The sequence below is a fragment of the Pempheris klunzingeri genome, chromosome 22, assembly GCF_042242105.1.
Source record: "Pempheris klunzingeri isolate RE-2024b chromosome 22, fPemKlu1.hap1, whole genome shotgun sequence".
NCBI lineage: Eukaryota > Metazoa > Chordata > Actinopteri > Acropomatiformes > Pempheridae > Pempheris > Pempheris klunzingeri.
The window spans coordinates 15,075,345-15,089,907 of NC_092033.1; the positions used below are offsets into that span (position 1 = coordinate 15,075,345).

The following is a 14,563-nucleotide window of genomic DNA, read 5'->3' on the forward strand; positions in this document are numbered from 1 at the left end:
TCTGTTTCTTAAGGGAGAAACGAGCTAACAGCCAAATACATACAACTCACTGACTCAGCCTTTGTGTGTGTATGTGTGTGTGTGTACTTCACTCACTAGTGTCATTTTAAGGTGGTCTTTGGTCATCATGTTGTACTGCTCGACCTTCTGCCTGATTTCCTCCCGGCTGAACTCTGTCCGCAGCTCTCTCTCCTTCTCCACATCCTGACAAAGAGTGAGAGAGAATAAAAGGAAACAAGACAGGATAAGTCACAAGTCAACCAAGAGCATCAAAACAGTACAGTCTCTGTTAGGACAACAGCAGCAGGGAAACGTGGACGAGTTCTTCCTTATCCAATTCAAGGGTCTGGGTCTTCAGTGAAGAGACTCCTCCTTGGTCGCTGTATTACACACAGCAGATAGCGGCTTGCACGACTCCAGTCAATCAATAGTAATAAATAATAACAATTTTTACCGACTGCATTTTGCAGTCTCTGTCCTGTTGTTACAGATGACCAACCAAACCTCTGATATAAATCCCACTGACTAGGTAGGTGTAATACTTATTTCCTGACACTGATGGAGTTGTCAAATGCATTAAATGGATTGGAGGAAAAAAACTCCTGATTTTAAGATTTATGAGAACAATCTGAGAAGTAGTAGTAGAAGAAGTGTTATTTGACAAGTTAAACAGATAAACAGGACAAATAAGTGATGTTTTTAGAGTGTAATATGAAAGGACTTGATTCTTTACCTTAGGAATGAGAACCATAACAGAAGGACGTCACAGAGCAGAGTAAGAGCTTTATGTAGATATGGACTTAATGTCATTGCACAGTGCTTCAGGGTAAAATAGAGCATTATGGTATTGTTCGTGTGACCAAGCCCACTTGTGTGATGATGAGGAAGGAGGAGATAACTTGTTGAGCTCCTAATTGTGGGCTGCACTGAGAATAAAACACAACATTGAGGCTGAGCCAAGTATATTTCTTCCTTCCCCCCAAAAATAATGCTAGGCTTGGACTCTAAGTGAGAACAGGCCTTCACTGCTGGAGGGTTAGCGCATGACAAAAACACATTTCTAATAATCCTGGGTCCCATGCTGTGTGACTGACTTCTAATTTTAGACAAAACATGGAAACCTCCTGCAGGACAGAACATGCAAGTCACACACATAGCAATCCAAAACTCAGCAGCACAAGACAAAATGTTTCAGAGGATAAATACCCTGCACAGGACGCCACGTGGACTTGAATTGTGTGTTTAGCTGATTCAAATAGCTTATAATGGATGTGTATGTCATGCAAGCACACGTGTGTTTGTTAAGTCAGCCACACAAGGGGCTTTAGTGTGTGAGAGGAGAGCCACAGTCAGCACTGTGTTTATGTATAAATAGCCATAGAAGGTGGGGAGGGTCAAAACAGAGGTCAGCTGATAGAGATAAAGATGACAGACAGACACACGTGTCTGGTGCAGCGATGAACATCTGCACATGCGCTTCATCAACCACACATAACCACACCCTTTCGAAATTACTTGAAGCAAGTCATCCTTTGTTATCACTTTACAACAGCACACAGCAGCAAATCCATAAAATCGAGCAAAACTATAATTTAGGTCACATGACAAAGCCAAATGTGTTACACAATCAGTTGTAAAGAGCCAGTCCACTGACCTCAGGCCAATTAAAATGTTTTCAGGCAGACGCTGCATGCTGATGCTTGGTTTTGAGGGGAAAAAATGGCATATAAATGCCTATAAGTTCGAACCCTGACTGCATCGTTACAGCAGCTTAAATTTAATGCCATTCATCGCAGATTTTTATTCAAAACAAAAAATGACTAGAAATGCTTTTATTGAGTCATGAAACAGGGAATTGTCTTAAGAGTTAAGACACTTAATAAGTTAGTAAATAAGCAAAAGCTATAATCATCCTATTAACAAAGAAACATGTACAGCCCCTTACTAATTTCAGAAAATGAAACGATGAAATAGTGGAAATGAAAAACGAAAACATTTTAAAAAGTCAAGTAGGATTTTGGACTGTTGGTTGGACAAAAAAAACCATCTGATAATTCCTCTTTGGCATCTGTGAAATGATTATTGGTATTTTTCACTATTTTCAGTGTATAGAGAAAATAATCTATCAATTAACTGATATTACTGACGTGATGGAGTAGTGCACATTCATCAGATCTTTAAGTTGGGTTTGCATATATCATGTGTAGGTGAAACCTCAACCACATCTTTATTTTATCCTCATCAGTGCTGAAACAATTAGTCGATGAACTGATTAAACACAAAAGTAAATCAATGACAATTGAAAAATAGCATTTTCTAAAATATTTACAAAGGGTAAATGCTGCAAAAAGTATATGTAGGCCACTAGAGATTTTAAATGAATCATTAGATTAACTGATAACTGAAAACAAATCATCACTTGTATGATGACAAAATTTGTCTTCATCAGTTTAACAGTGAGCTCTGCTTTTAAACTTAAAGCTTTATTAGCCTTAAAACAACCAATCACAGACAAACAAAATGGGATGTAAGAACTCCTGTCCTGATGTTTTCTATCTTCTGTCAGTGTGTGAGTGCCTATGCAGAGTCTTCAGAGGTTTCATTCTCCAGTGTAGTGTGTGCTTACATGGGCATAGTGCAGCTCTCCTCTACATCTATTAAAAAAAAACCCTCTCACACACTCACACAGTGCAGAATCCAGAGAGGCTTTGAAGGCGCATACACCCTTATATGGAAAACACACACAGTCTCAAGGGAAAGACAAGGTGCCAATGCAGTATGTGTAAACACGTACTGCAGGTCTGAGGGTTTCTAGCACCGTAGCTTGTCCACTGATTTATAGCTCTGAGACACAAGTGCCAGTCTGCATGCCAGTTAGTAAAGTGAACAGCGTATACTCACAACATTAAACATGTCCTTTATAACATGTTTAGATTAGATTAAAAAAGACATTTGATGATGCCTCTACAGTAGGAGGACTGGATGGGCGCCTACATATGAGATTACAGATAACTCCCATCTAGTCATTCACAGCTGAAATGATAAAAATGACACGTGTACTTATTGTACATTCCAACAAAAATACCTTCTTCTTTCTATTTCTGCTGTCAAGTATATTCTGTTGGGTGATTCCAGTAAGATCATAAGGTTGCATTCAGTATCCATAGCATCAATTAATCATTAGTCATCATGTCAATCATTATCAAATGCTGAATGATTGAAAACTAATCTAGTTTTTTTATTGATTAATAATTCATGTCATTTATTGCAGAAAAATAGTTATACAGTTAAATATATAGTTGAATAGTTCAGTTTTAAATAACTGTTAATTGAATATCTTTGGGTTTTGGACCAAAAGAAGCAATTTAAAGGCGTCATATTTTATTGAAAATATCTGTGTTCCATGGATTCAAAAATATTTATCAGTTGCAGTCTCATCATTCATCCAAGAATATGTTAATGTAACAGGTCATTTTTATGTCCAGCATGTATGGTGTTTCATATTCTCATTGACAGTCATGTTAAAGGATAACTTCTGTATTTTATAGACATGGGCTCTCTCTTTAAAGCCACCAGACTTCATTGACAAAAACAGTAATTTTACCTCAAAGAACACAGGGGTTGCTGGTCTCCGCCTGCCTTTATTGGTTAGTTTGTTTATGTTATTGTGTGACTTTGTGTTTTAGTTCAAATCCAACACAATATTTGTGTAACAAACTAACCGATCGAGGCAGAGATAGACCAGCATTTCCTGTGCTGCGAGGTAAAATCACTGTTTGAGTCAATGGAGTCCTGTTAGGTCTGTCTCTGTAGGGAACCTTTCCATAATGCTGTCAAACACTGTGAGTAACAATCTGAGCCTGTCAGTGGTCAAAGCAAGCACTTTTAATGGACGCACTTTGATCAGGTGCATTTGCTTTAAAGGATTATATTGCAGTCGCAGCCGGCTGAGACCAAGGTCTACTGGACCAGTTCCAAAACCTTTTACACCTACCAAACCAAAGAAAGTACAAACAGGGCAGATATTTCAAAATTCTAAAATTACACTTAAAAAGGAAATAATTAAAAAAATTATGGACATGACAGAGCTACTGTCATTCCATTCATTAAATCATTTAAACCCTGTATTGTGCTAACAGCCAATTTGTTTGTGTAACCTGAAGTTTCTTCCTGACACCTGAGTGGTGGTGACCTTTCTGTCTGCATGTGTCTGTCAACCTGCCAGACACAGACACTGACTCATCAGGATTAAAGGAGGACACACAGGATAGTGGACCTCAACAAATCTGTTCAGCCACATGCACAAAGACCAATGGTGGAAGAGGTACTCATATCTTTTACTCAAGGAAAAATACCAATTATAAATACTGATGAATCAGTACAGAAGTAGGGGTCAGTGGAGCTAGTTTTAACCCTTGTGTACAGTGAAGTTTGGCAGTTTCTTACTGTGGTTCCCAAACTACAGTTGGGCACCTGCAACAAGATACACTGGAGGGGCTGTGGGATGATCAAGGGAAGACAAAAGACAAATACATGAAGTGTAGAATATTTCCTTGAGTAAAAGTACTTAGATGCTTTCCAACACTGACAAAGACACACAAAGTCACAACACCATGAATCTGAGGGTAACAGATTCCTTTGGTTTATTTCTAAAACTGAAACTAACTTCTGTTAAACTGTGTATCGTGACATCAAGTTTGACCTGAGGGGTTTTTCTATGTTCAGTCTTCACTTTAAGCACCTGCCCGGTCAGGTGAGTCAAAGCTTATTACCAGGAAGTGACAGGTAAGGAGATTATCTGTCATCCACAGAAAGACAGGCAGGCTAAAGGGTAAAGAAAGAACTCAAGGTAGTGAAAGAAAAAAAAAGAACATGATAAACTCTCAGATACTCCCTCAGGGGAATCTTTCCTCTCTCATGAGTGTGCAGTGTGTGCGTCTCTATCTGTGTGATCATCACTGTAATATGTGTGCAGTTAGGTTAATAGCTAAACTTGGTGAGCTAGTAGATTAAATGACTTCCAGCCCTCAATAACAGCCCCTTTAACCAATCCTTGACTAGTCAAATCTGGGTCCAGTTGTTCTTATTCATCCCTCAATTAATTTATTATTTATGGTATTTTTGTTTTTTGTCAATGTAGTCTAGTGACCAAGTGATATTACCGCTATTTTTGGTTGAACAAAAAAAATATAATCACAAGAACCAGAATGCTATTCTTCTCAGGTTTGAGCAAACATTTTGTGGTGATCATGGGACACTAAAACTCTCAACTGAAACCAATCACTGTGAGCTGAGACTCAAAGAATTCCCCATAAAAACACTTTCACTCATCCCATTATGTCAGAGCTGGATATTACTGACACATACTGGCCCAAAAACATAATTGTAGGCCTTTGTCCAGGCTGTGTAACTTCCAGTGTAGAGAGGGTTAAAAGGAACTGGGAGGGTGAGAGCGACCAAATCCAAACAAACAAGAGAAGCAGAGCACAGCGGAGCTACAACACAATGAGGTCATGGTACTATTTAAGACCACAGCGAATCCTCCCACTGAAGCTGTAAGATCAACACTGGACAGAGGGGAGAAAGGAGGACAGAAGGAAAGGACAAAGACAGTAGCTGGGTTTCAATAAAGCCTGGTATTCAATGACAGATACTCAAAAATAATGCAAAAACCTCCGGTAACAGCAGTCTGTCCGACATCACCTGTCATTACATATAAATGCACATTTGATCACAAAGCACATTCCTGTGAAACTCTCATGTCCAACGGAAGTTGACTTTCACTGGAAACAGAGATTTACCTTTCTTAATAGCCAGATATTTAACCTTTTTAACTCTGCAACGGTCTACCAGTACCTCAATCGATATTTTTGCTTACTATGATGTCATTTCATGGATTGTCTTCAAAAGTGTCATATCTGTACAACCTAAGCTAAAAGGTTATGTATGTCTATCAACTATAATGACTGATAAAATTACCGAAACTGTGTCTCTATTGCGCCAGCATGCTTTGACACCACCTAAATTGCATTGGACATAAAATTTGGTATTGTCAAGTATATACATTTTTTTTGTTTTATTTGCCAAAAATGATGGTTACAGTTTTTGACCAACTTTTCGAGAGAATGAAACTTTCAGATAGAGTAACATCATCTGCATATAGTTTAATCAAATAATAATAATAAGTGTACTGCATGTTAGTGAATTTAATGGGGTAGTTGGGATGTATAAAACTCTCTGTACAGTAGTAAGCCTACATCATGTAAGGTCTTATGAGAAGCCACATTGATAAGATTATTGTAAAGACACTCGTGGTTGTTTAATTGACTGAAAAGTTCAGTTAGTCATTAGTTAACCCTGTTGTGACAGCAGATGTATTCCTCTTATTGTCCAACTCTAGAATAGGTCTGTCTTAGTGACAGACAAACTAACAGTGCTAAAAGTCTGATTCAATATCTAAACAATAATCAAATTTCCTGTGTTGTAATATATTTGATGTATAGAGCAGAGGGACATCAAAAAGCAGAACAAACTCTTTTTTGAAACCAGAGCTACCAGGAAACACTGAAAAAGAAGAAGAGAAAGACAGAGCACAGGTTGACGAAACAAAAAAATACGAGCTACAGACAAAGGAGGGGAATCATATCAAGGTTTTATCTTTATCACCAGGTCACTATCCTCTGCTCCCTGACTGCTGCCAAGAATAACTTCAGTTGTTAAATACAAGTTTGTATGCGTGTGCGAGACAGAAATGGCATTTTCTTTCCTTAACCTTTTATCACACACACCTGCAGCATTCCTGCCTTTGTTTAGCGCTGTCACGCTTGTCTGCATGCACTGTCTGTAAACAGATGACATCACCTCGTAAGTGTGTGTGTGCAGACACAACATGCTTAGCTCTGCTAAATAGACCCTAAAGGACTGGACTGTGTGTTTTTTGTGTTATGGGTGCTACAAGAAGACTAAACACAGTGGTTTGGCTGTGCTAACTGAATCTAACCCACATTGTAAAGGACAAGAAAGATATTTTATTTCTGTGACTATGCTTACTTCCTCCTTTAAGCTATGTATGTTTGAAATGACCACAGTAGAAGTCATTTCAGTTCCCTTGTAAATGTTTTACAAGGGACCTTTAAGTGGATGTATTACACTTGGCCTTGGCTAGGCCGACATGTTCCTGCAATTTTAATCCACAGTGGATCGACTTTTTTACCTTTAGAACTATCTCGTGTCTATCTCTCTACCCTCCTCACCTTCACGCCCTCCTTCTCCCTCCTTGTTACTTCCTGTTGAGTCCATGGGGGGAAGTCGAGATCGGGCCACACCTTTCCTCCAGGCATTCCAGTACTAATGGGTACACACGCATGCATGCACAACACCACATAAATGTTCTGCACAAGTGGAAGTGCTCACACCTTTCCTCTGCAACAGATCAGCTAATGGACAAACACAGTCGCTCAAACTCTTAGTCTTCAGTGGACATTCCTGAGTTAATGGACACTCGCAGTAGATACAGTGCTGCCTTGTCAAAACTATTTTTAGATCTTGGTCATGGAGTACCAACTACCGTAAGCTACTCAGTCCCCACAGTCTATTTTCTGTAACCAAATTTATGTAACCTGTATTCTCTGAATATCTCTTGATATAACAAGTGATCCGTTCCATCTATTGTGCACACGCTTTAGACTGCCATGAGCAACCAAAAATGTCTACAAGAAATCATTTGTCCCAGGTGCAGTTAAATTGTCAACTTATTAAATACATGGTCAGTTGTACAGCGCAGAACTTGTACATTTGTCTTATGTTTGTGGATTTGTACCTTGCTCTTTCAGTAAAGGGCCTATTGAACTACATTGCCTATGACTGAATGTCAAGCTTCTAATAATGTTTTTCTTTGTCTTTCTTTTTCTCATCTTCACTGTCATCTTTGGCACTGACACTTTTTGGTTTAACTTTATAGGTAGGGGTCTTCAAAGGTCCAAAATTTGAAGCAAAAATCAAAAGGAACTTGTGGAAAACTAAATGTGCATGAAAAAATCCAAGACGTGAACTCTTAAAAAGGGACACAAGGAAGAGAAGAAGTTAAGTTACAGTATTATCTTTGCAAACAGAGAAGTGAAACCTGCTGACTAAACTAACTAAACCACATAGAGACAACAGACTGGGCTCAACACAATGATGTGCACCAAAGTGGACGACGATCCTTCTGTAGTACTGTCTGTATGTTTCCAGAGTGGTTCAGTAAGTACAACGTAGACACAGTGACGGCAGAGTGCAGGACATACTGTTAAGGTTCAGCTCCCTGTCAGAAGACCGCAAGGAGTCTGTTTAGAGGGACCACCCGGAGATTAAGGGCTTTACCAACAGTAACAAAAAGGATGAAGGAGAAGGATGTGGAGGGAGGAGAGGAAGAGTGAAAAGGGAAGAAGACACAAGCAAAGAAAAAGGGGGAAGTCGGATGAGGAGGATAAGTTAGACTAGAACAAAGAGAAAAACCAGGAAAGAAGGGGAAAATAACATGAAGGGGGAGAAGATGAATGTGGAAAGACAGCAAAAGAAAGCAAAGGTTCACTGGAAGTAAATAATGAGGATGTGAAACGGGAGACAGACAAACAAGACAAGGAAAAAATATAAAGACCATTTCTCAAAATCCTTCCTATCCTTTGCAGCAATAATCCTCAAATCATGTTTAATAAAAACCCAAGTGCCCCTTGGTGCCTCTTTTCAAACTCAGCAACTAGTCATGCAGTTAACCTGGTTGCTTTGCAGATAAATGTAACATTAAGAACATGATGCTGTCCAACTATGCTGATGGGCAGCTCGCTCTGCCTGAACTGCTAACTTCCTGCTGAGAAATGTTCTCATTAGACTGAGAAATGGTTTTCATTAGAGCAGCTACATACTGGGGAAAGACTCTGCTTAGCCAAGCCCCCCCACACATACAAAGCCACACACCCACACACACAATGCTACTGAAGTCAAGAGATTGCAGATTGAAAAAATGGCACATTTGTTTACAACAGAAGAATTGAGCAACAGGTCAAAAGAGGTGTGTGCTTTTACATGTTTGTGTGTGTATGTGTGAAGTGAGTAAGCCTGTGTGGGTTGAAATTATGAAACTTCACAGCTCTGGCCTTGTGGGAACAGTAGAGGTGTGTATGTGTGTGTTGGAGGACGGTGAGCCAACAATGAGCCAGACTTCCTCTGGTGAGTTTCATTCGTCAGAAGCTTGGACACCGGTACATACAGTGAAGGCATGGAGGGCTTCAGCTAATGATGGTTCTCATTAGCAAATAATGATTAGTTTTCAGATAATCTTTTGTAAAATGTCAGAAAATAGCCAAAATGGCTTCAAATTGCTTGTTTTGTCTGGGAAACAGCAAAATAAATGTGAGAAAAACAGAGAATCCTCACGTTTAAGGGGCTGGAGGTGGAGAGGTGGAAATCTCCTGCTCACTCTCTTGTTTGATTGACAAAATGTCAGAAAATAATGAAAAATCTAAAATCAGAATTTCTTCCAGCTCATGTTAAAGTTTCTTATTTTGTCTGACTGACAGGCGGAAACCCGTTCAGGTATTTGGTTCGCAACACAGACAACTCTAAAAATCAACAACTATTCAAGTGAAATGCTAGAACCAGAGACTATTTGGCATGTTAGCACTGGGCTCTCAGTTGTACATTTACACAACTGTAAATACACATTGTGCACAAATAGATGAGCTGAGAGACTAAAATGACTTCAGATTAATGTTTGTTATACAAGTGCAACACTAAGGGTGATCCTCAACCAATTTTCCAAAGTCGTATATCACAAACCTTTAGGTAAAAAACAGCCTCATTAGAGTTACTTAATGACGTGGGTGAACTTTTAGGGAGGCCGCAAATTTAAAGAAATTCAGCCACAGAAAGCAAACAAACAAAACACCAAGTAATGAATGATAATAAAAAGTAATGCTCACGAAAACTCCCCTCAACAGCCTCCATGAGTCAGATATGAAGCAAGAGACCAACGAGCCAGTCACCATCAGTCATATCCGACAGCAGTGTTAGTGAACGACCCCCACACTGTCTGACACCACTCCTACAGAGACTCTTTAGGTTGCTCAAACGCAGCAAGCAGACATTATTACATATGTTTAGAACACTTTCTTGACTCATTTCAAAATATCCCATTATACATATAATTATACGCTTTTATACTCCCGCGGTCTTGACATGCTACATCCACGTAAACACAGTGGTGGTTTTCTTTCCATGTTTTTATGGTATTCTATGGTGCCGTTGTATTTTTTAGCCACACCTGTAATGCAATGAACATTACAGACTGGGAGCAGGAGCTATTGAAAGTATAATGAATGTCAATTCAATTATAAAATCTTTTTTTTGGCAAAAATGCCAAACATCAGCTTTTCAAGTGTGTGTCTTTCCTCCTCTTACGTTTTAGTAGATGAAATATCTTTGGCTTTTGGAGTTTGGGTCGGGCAAAAAAAAGGGAATTCATTACATCATCTTGAACTTTAGTTATGGGGAACAAACAATAGATACCAGATGATATTCATATTTATACCAGGTGTTCTGGAGTATATATAGAACTGTGTAAATGTTTTAGGCAGGTGTGAAGGAATGCTGTAAAGTAAGAATACTTTCAATTGTTTCTTCTAATTCTTCATCTTTATCAATTTACAAAATGCAAAGTGAGCGAACAGACGAAAACTCTAAATCAAATCAATATTTGGTGTGGGCACCCTTTGTCTTCAAAACAGCATCAGTTCTTCCAGGTACACTAGAACACAATTTTTATGTTGTTGCAAACATGTTGGAGAACTAACCACAGATCTTCTGTGGATGTAGGCTGCCTCAACAGTACTTGTGCCATAGTACTGTACTAGCTCATGTGAAAAGTAGAAATGAGTCTAATATTACATTATGTAGTATCACTGTACTATTAGTCGATGCTGTGATACAATGGACACAATGAGTGTGTGAAAGGTGGGTGTGTCTGTAGGAACCTCATAATAGAACCAAGGGAAACAATATCTGTGAGATGTGCTGCTGTGACTGTGTGTGTAATGATGACTGTAATGTCATCAACTATCAGACACCTACAGCTACGCCTACACCTCTGCTACATTGGAAAATCCCTTTTGCACACACACACACACACACACACACACACACACACACACACACACACACACACACACACACACACACACACACACACACACACACACACACACACACACACACACACACACACACACACATATTCACAAATCAAGCTAGCCAAAACAACTCGAGATTCAACCACCCTGAGCCAAATCCTAATGTTCAAAACCACCAGACACATCAACATAATGATCAGCCGTCGCATTCAGAACCCACAGGCCTTGAAGGTTTTTAGTTAGAACTGTGTGTAGGACACATGAAACAGCTAATGACACACTGGATGGTTTATTTGGCACGCATGTGTGTGTGTCTATATACCATCATTATGTGTAAACCTAACATTACGCGTGCTAAGGTGTGATGAGTGGGGTGTGTGGAATGCCATTTACAGCTATAAGAGACCAGTAACACTTTCATGTTATTTTTTAAGACATTATACTGTGAACTGATTTCACTCTACTTATTCAGCAGCAGAGCACCTCATTGCCTTAAAATGGTAACAATGCTGACTGATTAGCATCATTACTCTATTTTAGTGCCACAACAAAGAACTAAAATCTATATAAAGAAATTGGAAACATCTCTGAAAGGATAAAGGCAGTAATACTAACCTGGCCATTACTGAATATTTGGGGTAGATATCATTATTTAAGACTTAACAACTATGATGACACATCAGCCAATAAATGATGAGGGCTGTTAACATGTGTATGTTTCTAGTTATAACAGCTTATCGTGTTGATTTTTGTGATGAGGTCACTCTTCTTCACACTTACATCTGGAAATTAACTCCTCTTTCATCCCTGCTGCATAAACTGTAGACTAACAGAGACAATATTTCTAGAATATCAAATACGAATGTGTTTGACATTTTAGACAATTTCCTGCACTGACAATTTACAGGTGTACCTCTAATCAATACTATGTTGAATCATGCAGAGAAAATGTTGCTCACATGTTACATTCACATCTGAACAACTCTAACAGCCACCTCTGGCACAAACTCTAACCTCCACCCAACCACAACACCAACTCTCACACTGAAAATGGCCCTCCTTAAAATACAAACCCTGGTGGTCTTCAACACATCAACACACACTTTTAGTAACCCTGTCTTCTCATTAATCACCCGTTGACTCTCGCTTTCTCCCCTTGCACATCAAAGAGAGCACAAACCAGTCTCAAAGTGCGCTGTGGTTTGATGATAATGGCGGCCCGGAGATCACAGCCGGTCTAAACTGCTCCCAGATGAGCTTCTAACTGAGGAGTGGTATGTGACAGAATAGCTTACAGAGCATGGTGGTGGCAGCAGAGACCCACTGACACACGCTTCATTACTGATCGTATAAACACAGAGAGGGCAGGGCAGAAAGGCCCTCTCTCTTCTCCACAGGCAGACTTTAGTTATTTTCAGCAGCAAAACTAATTCAAACTTTAAAAGTGTGATGATAGACAGCTGTTTTCATTCCATATAAGAACGTACTACAGCACAAAATAAACATGAAAAGAAAAAGGACAGAAGATTACACCCTAGATTTCTGGTGGCCTCTGCTCTGGATCTTTACCGTAGAGACCTAACTCCTTTCTAATAATCTTGAATAGCAGGATGAATCTAAGGAATGCCTGTTATTGCTGCGGTGAAGATGCTGTCCTCCAGTGACCTTACACGGTAGGTTACACCTCCCATCTGGTGCCGTCTGACCTTGTAATATGATGCTACAGGTGGTCAGTTTCTTCACAGTAAGGCAAAGTGAAGGGTGGGGAGGGGTTAAAAACCATATGACCACCTGTTTGCAGGGTTTGGACGACAGCCATACAGTGGAGGGTCTGTTTAAGGCAGCTGTTTGTGTGATTCATCACTGTCGACAAGCTTCATAAGCTGCGAACTGGCACACAAGCAGGACTGGATAATTATAGACATTATTGTAGTGCTTAAACTAATGGTTATTTTCGTCATCAATTCATCTGTCTGACTGTATTGTTTAGTCTATTAAACGTCTCAAATTAATTATCCGATTGTTTTAGCACTGAATTATCTTCACCTTGGAAGTTAAAAGTTCATTATTGAGCTTGAAAACAGCAGTTTTTCCAAATGACTTCTTGCCCATGCTGGCTTAAAAGTTGAGTTTGAAGATGTTAATATGAGTGAATTGTTCTTTAAGAGCTCAGACAAACTGAAATTTAGTCAGTGTTTCCCAGGTTATTATAATCAGGGTGGAAAAGGCTTTGAAAGAGTGTTTCTAATAACTAAAAGTAGAGAAGAGAAGAATTAGATAAAAATCATCCTATATGGCCTTTCCATGAACCACCAATATGAAATGCTGATCACTTCTACATTAAAACCACATCATATGCAACATATCAGAGGTTTAGAAGACATACACTGGAAAATATCTTTATTGCAAAGCCATTATAGGCCAATATATTGCACCTTAAATGCATCCTTATAGATATACACCCTTTCCATCGGTCTCTTTCCCCTTCCGCTTCAGTCCTGACAAACACCTCATATTCTCCATGACGCAGGTGGTTCCTTTCAAAGGCAGATTTATCTTATTATACAACACAGGCCGCTGCTGTTAGAGGTGTGTGTGTGTGTGTGTATGCATGAGTTTCCAGGCATAAAAGCACTCTGGTTCTGTTTGAAGAGATAGCAAGGGCCGCACAGTTAAGAACAATTCCACTTATGTTTCCTTTGGAAAAGCAGAGCGCAGGAGAGGGGAAAGACAGGAGAGTCTCATAAAAAGCTTTATGTAACCTTCAGACGGTCAACAGAGACTGTACTTAAAAACACCACACTGCAATAACACACATGACTGACTCTGAGACACACACAACTGTGTCGGCTCATGCATTAAGATTGATTAATATCATATCCTGACTTAAATTTTGTGAAGTAATTCCAATGCAGTACAGTGTGCAGTACAGTGTGCAGTTCAGTGTGCAGTACAATTTTATTTCTGTGCATAAAAGCTTCTCACGTGGCAATCACACCATCAAGGGATATTAAAACTTAAAAAGACAACAAGTTTTTTGACATTTTAAACCCTATTTTTACATATTGCAGGTTCAAAATGACTGGCAGGACAGACTGGTTGTTTAACCAGAAACAGCCCATATAATGCTCTCTTTAAAGCCACCAGACTCCATTGACAAAAACAGTGTTTTTACCTCACAAGACACAGGAGTTGGTAACCTCCATCGGTCAGATTGTGTGTTATACCAATATTGTGTCAGATGAAAACTAACCATAAGTCCAGAATCCCACCAAAACACAAACGATCTACTCCCACATCTAAATTACTATTATAGACATTGGCGTGGAGTAATATGTTTTCATACTACACTGCAGGGTTTTTTTTCTAGATGAGTAACATTGGAAACATATTCATAT

At 39.2% G+C, this 14,563-nt stretch overlaps 1 protein-coding gene across 1 annotated transcript in view; it reads right to left on the reverse strand.

The window, feature by feature from the left end:
* The window catches only part of rassf3 (Ras association domain family member 3), a 62,915-nt gene that overhangs the window by 7,347 nt on the left and 41,005 nt on the right, over positions 1 to 14,563 (reverse strand). Inside the window, exon 3 of the mRNA XM_070853512.1 lies at positions 97 to 204. Within this exon, the coding sequence (XP_070709613.1) occupies positions 97 to 204 (108 nt within the window). The remainder of the gene's footprint in view (positions 1 to 96; positions 205 to 14,563) is intronic.